General features: G+C 43.8%; 3 protein-coding genes across 3 annotated transcripts; all 3 read right to left on the bottom strand.

Annotated features, from left to right (window-relative positions):
* Window positions 1–599: 599 nt before the first annotated feature.
* LOC120430194 (uncharacterized) lies at window positions 600–3,077 on the bottom strand. The gene is made up of 2 exons (XM_039595275.2): window positions 2,353–3,077; window positions 600–2,292 (listed from the first exon to the last, which is right to left on the bottom strand). Exons 1-2 carry the CDS (start codon window positions 2,889–2,891, stop codon window positions 1,218–1,220), a joined length of 1,614 nt encoding a protein of 537 aa, XP_039451209.1. The 5' UTR covers window positions 2,892–3,077; the 3' UTR covers window positions 600–1,217.
* Window positions 3,078–4,759: 1,682 nt separating this feature from the next.
* On the bottom strand, window positions 4,760–6,632 carry LOC120430193 (luciferin 4-monooxygenase-like). The gene is made up of 2 exons (XM_039595274.2): window positions 5,936–6,632; window positions 4,760–5,877 (listed from the first exon to the last, which is right to left on the bottom strand). Exons 1-2 carry the CDS (start codon window positions 6,469–6,471, stop codon window positions 4,800–4,802), a joined length of 1,614 nt encoding a protein of 537 aa, XP_039451208.1. The 5' UTR covers window positions 6,472–6,632; the 3' UTR covers window positions 4,760–4,799.
* Window positions 6,633–7,458: 826 nt separating this feature from the next.
* On the bottom strand, window positions 7,459–11,758 carry LOC120430179 (uncharacterized). The gene is made up of 4 exons (XM_039595259.2): window positions 11,133–11,758; window positions 10,001–11,074; window positions 8,869–9,432; window positions 7,459–8,813 (listed from the first exon to the last, which is right to left on the bottom strand). The coding sequence occupies exons 1-4, from the start codon at window positions 11,666–11,668 to the stop codon at window positions 7,742–7,744; spliced, it is 3,246 nt and encodes a 1,081-aa protein (XP_039451193.1). The 5' UTR covers window positions 11,669–11,758; the 3' UTR covers window positions 7,459–7,741.
* Between the last annotated feature and the right edge of the window lie 859 nt (window positions 11,759–12,617).

The raw sequence follows: 12,617 nt of genomic DNA, 5'->3' as shown, positions 1-12,617 counted from the left end.
AGAAAATTTAAAATACAATAACTGTTTTTTTGTTCGTGATTCGATTGTCCGAAGTCCCATACAAACCTTGGGATAATCGAAGCCTCGGATAATCGAAACTTCGGATAATCGAGTTTGGACTGTACAATAAAAGAGGACAACTGTTAGAGGTTGTAGAAAAAGTTTCGCTATCAGAACATACTAAAACAAAACTCAAATGCTTAAATTCAAATAAATTCAATAAAAAACGACAGACTGAAAGCACAGACTGTGCTCAAAGCTTCTTTTTTTAACCCATTCTACATCCATCGAAAGCAAAATAACCAAAAAACAAAATCACTTCATTCAATGCTCACCTCCCAACTCCGCGCCCAGGTCGAACCAATGATGATGATGCTGGTTACGCTGTTTGAGCAGAAATTGCGTAAGACCCCCCTAAAAAAGGCTCCCCATCACCAAAAGAGCATTCTTGAAAACCGGTTTTCCACCACGTTTCGGCGCGACACCCTTTCCCTCTTTCCATTTACCTAAGAGTTCAAGCCATTTATGGGTTGTTTTCGAGGTTCGGCACATATGTTTAGTAGCATTGGGAAAGTTTTCGGCAAAGTTTAAAAAAAAAGTTTTTGATCTTTTGTTCCAGCAGCTGATTCTTGGAATGAGATAAAGTTTTTGGGGATTCTTTCGAGGTAGATTTTGCCGGTTGATTTTGTTTGGGCGATGAAACAGTTTAGTTTATTGATTTTTGAGATGTTGTGAAATAACTTACTTTATGTTTCTCATCTTAACTAATTCAATTGTTCGAAAGTTTCTAGCTCGTTAACACCCTTACACATTGTACTCATAATTTGAATATAAACTACTATTTGTTCCACCTGTATTGTGTTAAAAGCAAGTATTCTTTCCTGTGAACTTTCCCCCCCTGGTTTTTGCGTAGAAAAAGTTTAAGTTTCACCTCTCATGTTAAACTTCGCGCGTAAATGCGTTGTGAATTAATTTAATTCCGAACATGCACTCACACACGAAACCGCAACTTTGCAAAGCAAAAAACTTTTATTCATTAGGCTTGGCTACGAGTATACAAAACAAGCGGCTTCATTCAGCGTTGTTGTGGTTCATTCTTAAAAATTGAGAGAGTTGTTCATTCACTAAGCTGAGAAACGTGTTCGATGAGCATGACGTACTTTGGGGTGAATTTTGCAGTGTTGGCAGTTTGATTTTTCGTAATTTATCTTAAAACATTAAGACTCTCTTGACTTGATGATACTTAGCACAAGTTCACGAAGGTTTCTTTTCAACGGCTTCCCCGTTGCCGTCAACGGGATATCTTCCACAAAGAACACACCTCCGCGTAGTCGTTTGTAGTCTGCAACCTGATCGTTCACTGTATTCAGGACATCTTCTTCGTTCAATTGACTACCTTGGGTCTTCACGATAACCGCCGTAGCAAGATCGGATGCTCCATCTTCATCTGGAACTCCCACAACACACACCTGACTCACTCCGTCGATCTTTGCCACTATTGACTCAAGATCCGACGGAGATATCTGGTAGTTTCGATACTTGAGCATGTCCTTTTTACGATCTACCAGAAATAAGTAACCCTCATCGTCAAAGTACGCAATATCTCCAGTCCTCAGCCAACCCTCTTCGTCGATGGACTCTGCGTTGGCTTCCGGATTGTTGTAGTAGCCGAGAATCTTCACACTAAACCTCAGCATCAGTTCTCCCCGAACTCCATTTTCCAAAGCCGCGCCATCTTCATCGACGATCTTTCCCTTGATGTTCGGTAGCAACATCCCAACAGCAAACGGTTTCTGCCCAAACGAAACTCTACCAATCTCGGAGATTCCCAGTCCGTTCGACGCCTTCCCATGCGGCAGCAGTGCGTTCATCGAGTTCCGGATCTGCTCGGACGCGGCACTTCCGCCCAAAGCCCACAGTCGGATGTTGGACCAGTTGGCAGTCTTCACGCGAGGATGCTGCAACAGCAGATGGGCGTACGAGGGAGGGGTGAAGAGACCGTCCACGGGGTATCGTTCGAGGAGATCGAAGCACAGATCTTCGCTGAACGGCTGACGAGTTATCAGTCGCGTGATCCCACTCATGAGTGAAGTTAGCAGGGTGTAGACTCCGCTACCCCAGTACATTGGACTGAAATTGAACAGAAGCTTGAAGTTGTAGCCTGGCATACGATTACCGTAGATCGTGATCAGATGTGCATGGGATAGACAAACTCCCTTCGGAAGGCCGGTTGTTCCCGATGAGCACAGGATCATGGCAATCAGTTGGCGAGATTCGCCCAGGTAAGGCGGACTGCGAATTGAAATTCTTTATCAGTGAGTGTCCGACGAGTTGCTTGATCGTCATACTTACACAAAAAATTGCTCACGACCAGTTACTTTGAGCAGATCCTCAACCCTGTTCACACAATCCGTCTCACCACTCTCAAAAACATACACAAGTGGCTTATCTTTCACAGCCAAGGCGACTGCTTGTTTGATAGTTTCATAGTTGTTTGCATCGCAGAACACCAGCTTAGGTTGAGTAATCTTCATCATGTGAACCATATCATCCACGCCGTAGCTTGGAGCCAGAGTATTGAAGGGCATTCCGTTGATCAGCAGTCCCACCGCCAAGGGTGCAACATTTTCACTGTTGGCACAGGCCATGGTCACCATGTCACCTTTGCAGAATCCCAGCTCCTTGAGGTTCTGCACCACTCGAATAGCGCGAAGCTGCAGCTCCCCGTTGGTCATCGATCGTCCCGTGTCGGCATCGATCTGGATCTCCTTGGATGGATTCAGGCTCAAAGTGTGCAATATTACCTGGCCGAGACTGGCTTCCGGATTTAAAAGGGGAGGTCGGTGTATCCCACTCCATACTTTGGTTGTTGGATCGAATGCGGGAAGCATGACTGGTTCGAACTAAAGCAAGACTCACAAATGGAACTAACAGTGGTTGGGACTGCATATTTAAAGCAGAGACTTTATCAGTTTTCTCAAACTATCATAACTATGCGATAAGATTGTTCGCCTCGTTCGTTTAGTTGGTGATGTACTGAATTAACAAGGTTTTGTGCTCGGTGTTAGTGTTATATGCTGATGAATTGTATCGTTGTGAATACCATATGGGTGATTCTCCGCCAACTCACACAGCAGTGCCCCGACCCCTCTTCGATTTGCGTGAAACTTTGTCCTAAGGGGTAACTTTTGTCCCTGATCACGAATCCGAGGTCCGTTTTTTGATATCTCGTGACGGAGGGGCGGTACGACCCCTTCCATTTTTGAACATGCGAAAAAATAGGTGTTTTTCAATAATTTGCAGCCTGAAACGGTGATGAGATAGACATTTGGTGTCAAAGGGACTTTTATGTAAAATTAGACGCCCGATTTGATGGCGTACTCAGCATTCCGAAAAAACGTATTTTTCATCGAAAAAAACACTAAAAAAGTTTTAAAAATTCTCCCATTTTCCGTTTCTTGACTGTAAAATTTTTTTGAACATGTCATTTTATGGGAAATTTAATTTACTTTTCTACATTAACCCAGAAGGGTATTTTTTTTCATTTAGAATAAAATTTTTCATTTTAAAATTTTGTATTTTTTCTAACTTTGCAGGGTTATTTTCTAGAGTGTAACAATGTTGTACAAAGTTGTAGAGCAGACAATTACAAAAATTTTGATATATAGACATAAGGGGATTGCTTATAAACATCACGAGTTATCGCGATTTTACGAAAAAAAGTTTTGAAAAAGTTGGTCGTCATCGATCATGGCCGTTCATGGTCACCCGTGACAGACACGGACGACGAAACAAAGAGAAACGCAAAAAGTAACTTTTTCAAAACTTTTTTTTCGTAAAATCGCGATAACTCGTGATGTTTATAAGCAAACCCCTTATGTCTATATATCAAAATTTTTGTAATTGTCTGCTCTACATCTTTGTACAACATTGTTACACTCTGAAAAATAACCCTGCAAAGTTAGAAAAAACACGAAATTTTAAAATGAAAAATTTTGTTCTAAATAAAAAAATGACCCTTCTGGGTCAATGTAGATTCGAAAAGTACATTAAATTTATCATAAAATGACATGTTCCAAAAAATTTTACAGTCGATTAGCGGAAAATGGGAGAATTTTTAAAACTTTTTTAATGTTTTTTTCGATGAAAAATACGTTTTTTTTCGGAATTCTGAGTACGCCATCAAATTGGGCGGCTAATTTTACATAAAAGTCCCTTTGACACAAAATTTCTATCTCATCACCGTATCAGGCTGCAAATTATTGAAAAACACCTCTTTTTTCAAATGTTCAAAAATGGAAGGGGTCGTACCGCCCCTCCGTCACGAGATATCAAAAAACGGACCTCGGATTCGTGATCAGGGACAAAAGTTACCCCTTAGGACAAAGTTTCACGCAAATCGAAGAGGGGTCGGGGCAACTTTTCCCGATTTCGTGTGAGTTGGTAGAGAATTACCCATATAACAGTGTAACTGGAAAGCTGGCTAATAAATATTAAATTATATAGCACACAGTAGCATTCGAATAACACATAGATTCTGAAGGATTTGGTATTGCAAGATAAAAAAAAAAGCTCCGGTCCACATAAGTACGTGGTTGATGCTTTCTACACTCCTACTCAAAATGTAATTCATAGAAAAAAGCATGACGATTTTTTTTTCTATTTGAAAAAATAATAACTGACACAACACAGAACTGAGAATCATTTTCAAGAATCATCACTTCATGACTTGACAAAAAAATACAATTCGACACCCTGATGATGGTTAAATAAACGAGCATATTTTAATGATTTCATTTTTATTTCGACTTGACCAAACTCAGCACAATTTCACGGATCTTTCTTCTCAAGGGTTTTCCCGTAGCCGTCAATGGAAATTCTTCCACAAAGAACACTCCTCCACGTAACCTTTTGAAGTCCGCGACCTGATCGTTTACTGCTTTTAGCACATCATCCCCAGTAAGTCGACTACCTTGGGACTTAACAATAACTGCCGTGGCAAGATCGGATGATCCGTCTTCATCCGGAACTCCCACAACACACACCTGACTCACTCCGTCGATCTTTGCCACTATCGACTCAAGATCCGTCGGGGATATCTGGTAGTTTCGATACTTGAGCATGTCCTTTTTGCGATCCACCAGAAACAAGTACCCTTCTTCGTCAAAATACGCAATATCTCCAGTCCTCAACCAACCCTCTTCGTCAAAAGAATTTGCGTTGGCTTCCGGGTTTTTGTAATATCCAAGAATTTTCTCACTAAACTTAAGCATCAGCTCTCCCCGAACTCCATTGTCCAAAGCCGTTCCATCTTCATCAACGATCTTTCCCTTGATATTTGGCAACAGGTTTCCAACGGAACCAGGCTTGCGTTTGATCAGATCGAAAGCAATACCTCCAATCTCTGAGTTTCCCAGACCGTTGGAAGTTCTTCCGTTCGGTAGCAGCGCTTCGATAGAATCTCGGATCTGCTCAGATGCGGCACTTCCTCCCATGGCCCACAGTCGGATGTTGGACCAGTTGGCAGTCTTCACGCGAGGATGCTGCAACAGCAGATGGGCGTACGAGGGTGGCGTGAAAATCCAATCTACTTGGAATCGTTCTAGAAGCTCAAAACACCAATCTTCGCTGAACGGTTTGCGTGTGATAAGCCTCGTGAGGCCACTTATAAGTGATATCATTAGTGTGAATACGCCAGTAGCCCAAAACAATGGGCTGAAATTGAACAGTAGCTGGAAGTTGTACCCGGGAAAACGATTTCCGTACATCGTGATCAGATGTGCATGGGATACACAAACTCCTTTCGGAAGACCGGTAGTTCCCGATGAGCACAGGATCATGGCAAGCAGTTGACGAGAATCTCCCAGGTAAGGTGGACTGTAAATTGAAAGGCATTGTCAGTAAATGGCCACTTTCTAGTCGTGATCATACTCACACAAAAAGTTGTTCCCGTCCAGTTTCTTTGAACAGATTTTCAATCTTGTTAACACCATTCATCTCACTCTCCAAAACGTACACAAGTGGCTTATCTTTCACGGCTAATTCGACTGCCTTTTGGACTGTTTCATAGTTGTTTGCATCGCAGAACACCAGCTTGGGTTGTGTAATCTTCATCATGTGGACCATGTCATCCACGCCGTAGTTTGGCGCGAGTGTATTGAAGGGCATTCCGTTGATCAGCAGTCCCACGACTAACGGGGTCACATTCTCACTGTTGGCACAGGCCATGGATACCATGTCACCTTTGCAGAATCCCAGCTTCTTGAGGTTCTGCGCCATTCGGATCGCACGAAGCTGCAGCTCCCCGTTGGTCATCGATCGTCCCGTGTCGGCGTCGATTTGGATCACTTTGGATGGATTTAGGCTGAAGGTATGCAGCAATACCTGTCCGAGGCTTGCCTCGGGGTTCAAAAGTGGAGGTCGGTGAAGACCGCTCCATACTTTGGTTGCTGAATCAAACGTGGAAAGCATGACTGATGGCTCGAAACGAAGTGAGACTCACAATTGGAGGCAATATTCGTTGAGTCTGTGTATTTATAGCTTTATCAGGTTCCACGAGCAAGTCAAGATTAAATCTCCCAATTGTCCCGCGATGAACCTGGTTGTTCATTTAAGCAAAACGGGATTCATCCATCGTTCAATGGCTGTTATCGAAAAATTCAGAATCAACTGGAGTAAAAATAAACAAACTACATGACATTCATGTTTGTCACAAACACTCTCCTACAAATGGTTATCTTTCAACTGAATATTGGCTCGTTACGCTCATTACACAGCACAAAACGGGATCTTGAATGAAAAGGGATGGCGCTGTTCGATGAGTTTGCATTCTAGAATGACCTTATCTTGCTTTACGGCGGGCGCACAATGAAGCACTAAATCGCGATATTTTTAAATTTTGTTAACTACAGTCCAGACTCGATTATCCGAAGGCCTCGGAATAAAATTCGCTTAGGATTTTTTTTAGATTTTCAAGCTTAAGTAAAAAAAGCAAATGCAATCCATTTTAACGACCCCCGGGTCTTTTGTGGTCTCTGTTGCAAGTTTCTGCTCATTTCTAGGCGTCCGAAGGTTATGTGTGGTGAGTCACTCGAAACCTCTTTTACGCAAATGGACCGACGTTTTACTTCCCCATCCGATAGAAGGTGTGATCAAGCAAATCTCGTCTCGAAAAATGCCACCGGATCCGTCTGGGATTGAATCCAGGCCTTACTGGGGTGAGAGACTACCACGCTAGCCACTACGCCACCGGACCCGGCAAGTATAACCCCTAAAGTACTCTTAAATGATTTAGATGTTTTAAATCCAAAATGGCAGCCAATATGGCGGTGACGAAATATTGAAAAAAGCATTTTAGTATCTAAGGCTGGTACAAATTTTATTTAAAGTTTTTGTCAAAGTCGAATCGAGTCGAGTCGAGTTCCAATTCTCTCCAATTGTCCTGATTTGGCGCAGTCGATGATACGTTGCTGGTTGAATTATTATTTTAGCTTGAATCTAGCTGAACACAAGGAAACATGATGTATCAGCGTCAATCCTAGTTTGTACAAATTATTCTTTCCTGTATTTAATTAGTTAGCATTTCAGTACAAGATTCATAGATAAGCTGGTAAAAAGACTTCTGGAGATTCTTCATACAGAAGTTTTTCTATTAATTATGTTTTTGATTTTTGCATTATTTATTATTGTTATTTACAATACATATAAATTCAAATTATGTTTGTTGAACCATATCAAACATTTAGTTTTTCTTCTGGGTCACTTGTTCTATCAACTTTTTCCTCAAAATTTTACCATTGCTGGTGAAGGGAACTTCGTCCACAAAGTACACTCCTCCACGAAGTTTCTTATAGTCTGCCACTTTGCCATTAACCACCTCCAGAATATCGGCTCCGGTCAACTCACTGCCTTCCACCTTCACGACGACTGCCGTGGCCAAATCGGAAGACCCGTCTTCATCCAGCAATCCAACGACGTACGCTTGATCTACCCCCTCAATATCTCGCAAAATAGCTTCCAGATCCGCGGGAGCTATTTGATAACCTCTCCACTTGAGCATATCCTTCTGACGACCCTCCAAATAAAGGTAACCTTCCTCGTCAAAGTACCCAACATCCCCGGTCCGGATCCAACCGTCGGCATCAACCGCCGCAGCCGTTACCTCAGGAGTGTTGTAATACCCGAGGAACTTTTCACTGAAGGTCATCCAGATCTCGCCACGTTCCCCATTGTTCAGCGCTTTTCCCACTTCGTTCATGATTTTGATCCGGACATTTGGGGCTGCCGTACCAACCGAGAGTGGCTTTCGCTTGAAGAAATCCGTCGTTACGAACCCGATTTCCGAGGTGCCCAAGATCATTACAGTTTTTCCGTTTGGAAGTTTTGCTTCAAGAGAGTCCCTCAAAGCGTCCGGCACGGGACTACCACCAACGAGCCACGTTCTAACCCTACTGAAGTCGGTGGTCTTAAATCGGGGATGCTGCAACAGCAGATGGGCATGTGATGGTGGCGTGAAAAGGTAATCGATTGGATATTTCTCAAACAAGTCAAAGAAAGTATCCTCGGAGTACGGTTTCCGCGTGATAACTCGTGGAATGCCGTGGATTAGCGATAGACCGAGCGAGTGTAGTCCGGATATCCAGTACAGGGGACTGAAGTTGAAAAGCAGACTGAACTTGAACACTCCCACTAGACTTCCGTACATCGAAACCAGCTGTGCGTGGGACAAGGTCACAGCCTTCGGTAGGTCTGTTATACCCGATGAGCAGAGAACGATACCTGGTAGATTCCGGGCATCTCCGTTGGACGTCGGTCTGGGAATGAAACACATCTTAGGACAAACCTACTTCATCGGGTGACACAACTTACAAGAACATCCTTTCACGACCCGTTTCCTTTAGCAGATCCTCTGCCTTGTTCACGCCCTCCAAGTCACTTTCAAACACGTACAACAACGGTTTATCCCGCACAGCCACCTCGGTAGCCTTTTTCACCCGTTCGTAATTGTCCACGTCACAAAACACCAGCTTTGGCTGCGTAATCCGCATCATGTGGGCCAAATCGTCCACCTCGTGGCCCGGTGCCAGCGTGTTGAACGGAATCCCGTTGAAGAACATCGCCACCACAACGGGCATCACGTTTTCACTGTTCGTACAAGCCAACGCGGCCATGTCACCTTGCTTCAGTCCGAGGGCGGCCAAGTTCTGCGAGGCCCGGATCGCGCGCAGTTGCATCTCCCCGTTGGTCATGGTTCGGCCCGTGTCCGCGTCGTACTGGATCACCTTGTCGGGGTTGAGGCCCATAGTGGCGAGAAGAACTTTTCCAAAGTTCACCTCCGGATTGAACACCGAAGGGAGCTGTGGACCGGTCCACACCTTGGAGTCGGGATCGAACGTGGGAAGCATTGTTGGCGCGTTGGAGATTCTCGACTGACTGACAACGATTTCTAGATTTGTCTGAAAATACCTTATGACGAAGGTCTTTAGCAAACAGCAGCTGTGTCTGTCTAAACATTGAGATACTTCCAAAATTTTGATTTGTTTTTCAGTTTAAGATTTTAAAGGATCGAATTGCAACTTGAACTAGATTAACGGTGCCAATTGGTATTTGGACTATATTTTTGAGCCAGATGTTCAAACATGTTACGTAACTAGTACGAACTACGGCTGCAATTTTGGTACCATTGGATTATGAAATAATGTAGGTCCAATCTACGTCGATTCCGATGGGGCAATCTTTGATTTCAGGGGGCAGCCCCGAGAAAGCCCGGATTTGAACATATTTTATTCTATAGTGACAAAATGGCCGAATTGACAGTTAGTTTTGGTGCTGAAAAGTTCATTATAGCAATAATTTGAAAGCTGAAAAGTTTAATTTTCAGCTTTAATTTTTAATACTTGATTACAAAGTATAACACCAAATAAATTGAAAGCAGCACATTTTATTATCATATCACAAAACAAATGAAATCTTTAATAAATCTATTTAAACTATGTATTGCTAATTTTTCACCATTTTTAAAACAACATCACGTAACATTCTTCTCATCGGTTTTCCCGTAACCGTCATCGGAAATTCATCGACGAAGAACACACCACCTCGTAGTTTCTTGTAGTCGGCAACTGTTTCATTCACCTCCTTCAAAACATCCTGCTCACTAAGGCTAGCATGCTTCCCCTTGACAATCACCGCTGCAGCCAAGTCCGAGGCACCATCCGCATCCGGAATTCCGACCACACAAACTTGACCAACTCCTGGAATCTTTTCTACGATCGCCTCCAGGCCCCTTGGAGCAATCTGGTGACCACGGTACTTTAACAGATCCTTCTTCCGGTCAACCAGAAACAGGAATCCCTCCTCATCGAAATACGCAACGTCTCCGGTTTTGAACCAACCATCTTCACCGAAACACTGGGCTGTGGCTTCCTGGTCGTTGTAATATCCGAGAAACTTGCCGGAGAACTTGACCAGCAGCTCTCCGTGGGATCCTTTACCGAGGGTGTTGCCGTTGTCATCGATGATTTTCGCGCGGATGTTCGGCATTAGGACGCCGACGGAGTTTGGCTTCTGCTTTTCAGCGTCAAACGTGAAGCTACCGATCTCGGAGCAACCGTATCCGTTGGCCGTCTTCCCGCTGGGTAGTAGGGTAGCTATTGAGTTCCGAATCTTATCTGACAGCGGACTACCTCCAAACGACCACAGTTTGATGTTTGCCCAGCAGACATCAGCGATACGAGGATGCTGCAGCAGCAGGTGGGCACTGGAAGGTGGCGTGAAGATGCCATCCACGTGGAACTGCTCCAACAGGTCGAAGCACAGATCTTCACCGAAGGGTTTGCGGGTTATCAGCCGTGTTGTGCCGTTGTACAGGGACGTCATCAGGGTGTGAAGTCCGGACGCCCAAAACAGTGGACTAAAGTTGAAGATCACCTCGAGACCTAACGATCCGATCGATATTCCGAAGTTGGCGATCAGGTGGGCATGGGACAGACACACTGCTTTTGGTAGACCTGTTGTCCCCGAGGAGCACAGAACGATTCCCAGCAGCTTGCTTGAATCGCCCAGGTATGGAGGGCTGTGAAGATCGAATGATTTAACTTTGTTGTTATTAGCTTAAGGTTTCAAAAACTCACCTAAACTCGACTTCATGCTTTGTTTCCTTGAAAAGTACTTCCGCCTTCTTAACCCCTCCCAAATCACACTCGAAAGCGTACACCAAAGGCTTATCCACTAGAGCTAGCTCAGCCGCCTCCACAACGCTATCATAATTGCTCTCGTCACAAAAGATCAACTTCGGCTGCGTAATCCCCATCATGTGCCGCAAATCATTTACGCCGTAGTTCGGGGCCAACATGTGCACCGGCAGTCCGTTGAACAGCAGTCCCAGCATCATCGGCGCAACTCCATCGCTGTTGGCGCAGGCCATCGCCACCATGTCACCCCTCCGGAGCCCAAGTTCCGCTAGATTCTGCGCTGCGCGGATCGCCCGAAGTCGCATCTCGCCGTTGGTCATCGAGTGGCCCGTGTCGGCGTCGATCTGGATGACCTTTGTCGGATTGAGGTTCATCACGGCCAGCACGGACTGGCCAAAGTTGGCCTCCGGGTTCAGAATCGGGGGTTGAAACGGGCCGCTCCATATCTTTGTATCGGGATTGAAAGATGCGGTCATTGTTGCGCGAAGGGGGGCAGACAAACAGTAGGACGTGCACAATAGGATAGATGGAAGAAGACTGATGGTTAGAGGTGATCTTTGAAAACTGTGCTAAATCAAATTCAATTGCTGTCGTCGATCTGAATTTGTATATTAGATACGATTCAGAATAACTCTTTGTGGCCCTTATTTTAAAATTCCTGTTTTTCATATTTTTTTTAACGATACTTGGAATAGCTTTGGCATTTATTTCTTATTTATTTCGTCAAATGTTATGTATTTTATACAGTTATGACTTTCTGTTATCCGGAAGCTAGTTTCAATTGAGAAACTTCGATAAATAGGATTACTTTACTACAGTCCAGACTCGAACAATTTTTTTTAAGTATTCTTACTTTTAACATAATTTTCGAGTTCTGCGACCCCATTTTCATAAAATTGTTGATTGCCTATCAAATTAATAAATGTGTTTATTCAATATCTCATCACCGCCATTTTGGCCGCCATCTTGGATTTGAAAATTCTAAATCACTTTAAAGTAGTTTTAAGCTCAATCTAATCTAATCTAATCAAACACAAGCGCAGCCAGTCCGAAGAAAGCATCCTGGAAGAACTTGTGGTTAGATTACGCCCCAAGTTCTTTCTTGTCAATATTAATAATTGCAGTACATCCAAGTTGCCCCGTATATGTATAGCAAAAATTAAAGCGGCCAGGCCTACTGCGTTGCATTAACCGCAGAGACAGATTCTGTGAACGGACCACATTTTACAGAATCAACAGGGGAGGAAGGATGCGTGGACATACCGTACCAAACGCTCCGAATTAGTTGGGTGTGGTGTGTTAGTGTAAATTGGCAATTATTTATATTTTTAGGGGTGAAGTGGAAATGGGGAAAATGGGGTTGGGGAAATTGGGATTGGGGAATTGGAAAGTGGGAAAGGGGTAGGAAGGTTATTGAATTTATAA

This window comes from Culex pipiens, chromosome 2 (assembly GCF_016801865.2).
Source record: "Culex pipiens pallens isolate TS chromosome 2, TS_CPP_V2, whole genome shotgun sequence".
In the NCBI taxonomy this organism is placed as follows: domain Eukaryota; kingdom Metazoa; phylum Arthropoda; class Insecta; order Diptera; family Culicidae; genus Culex; species Culex pipiens.
Note: the sequence above shows the minus strand (reverse complement) of the source record. Positions and strands in the feature narration are given on the sequence as shown.

Excerpts from the sequence above, each read along its gene's own strand:
- LOC120430194 (XM_039595275.2), bottom strand. The coding sequence starts at position 2,891 with ATGCTTCCCGCATTCGATCCAACAACCAAAGTATGGAGTGGGATACAC. Across the intron at positions 2,293-2,352 it reads GGTCGTGAGCAATTTTTTGT|TCCGCCTTACCTGGGCGAAT; the intron begins GTAAGTATGACG and ends TTCAATTCGCAG.
- LOC120430193 (XM_039595274.2), bottom strand. The coding sequence starts at position 6,471 with ATGCTTTCCACGTTTGATTCAGCAACCAAAGTATGGAGCGGTCTTCAC. Across the intron at positions 5,878-5,935 it reads GGACGGGAACAACTTTTTGT|TCCACCTTACCTGGGAGATT; the intron begins GTGAGTATGATC and ends TTCAATTTACAG.
- LOC120430179 (XM_039595259.2), bottom strand. The coding sequence starts at position 11,668 with ATGACCGCATCTTTCAATCCCGATACAAAGATATGGAGCGGCCCGTTT. Across the intron at positions 11,075-11,132 it reads AAGCATGAAGTCGAGTTTAG|CCCTCCATACCTGGGCGATT; the intron begins GTGAGTTTTTGA and ends CGATCTTCACAG. Across the intron at positions 9,433-10,000 it reads TTAAAAATGGTGAAAAATTA|TCAGTCGAGAATCTCCAACG; the intron begins GCAATACATAGT and ends AATCGTTGTCAG.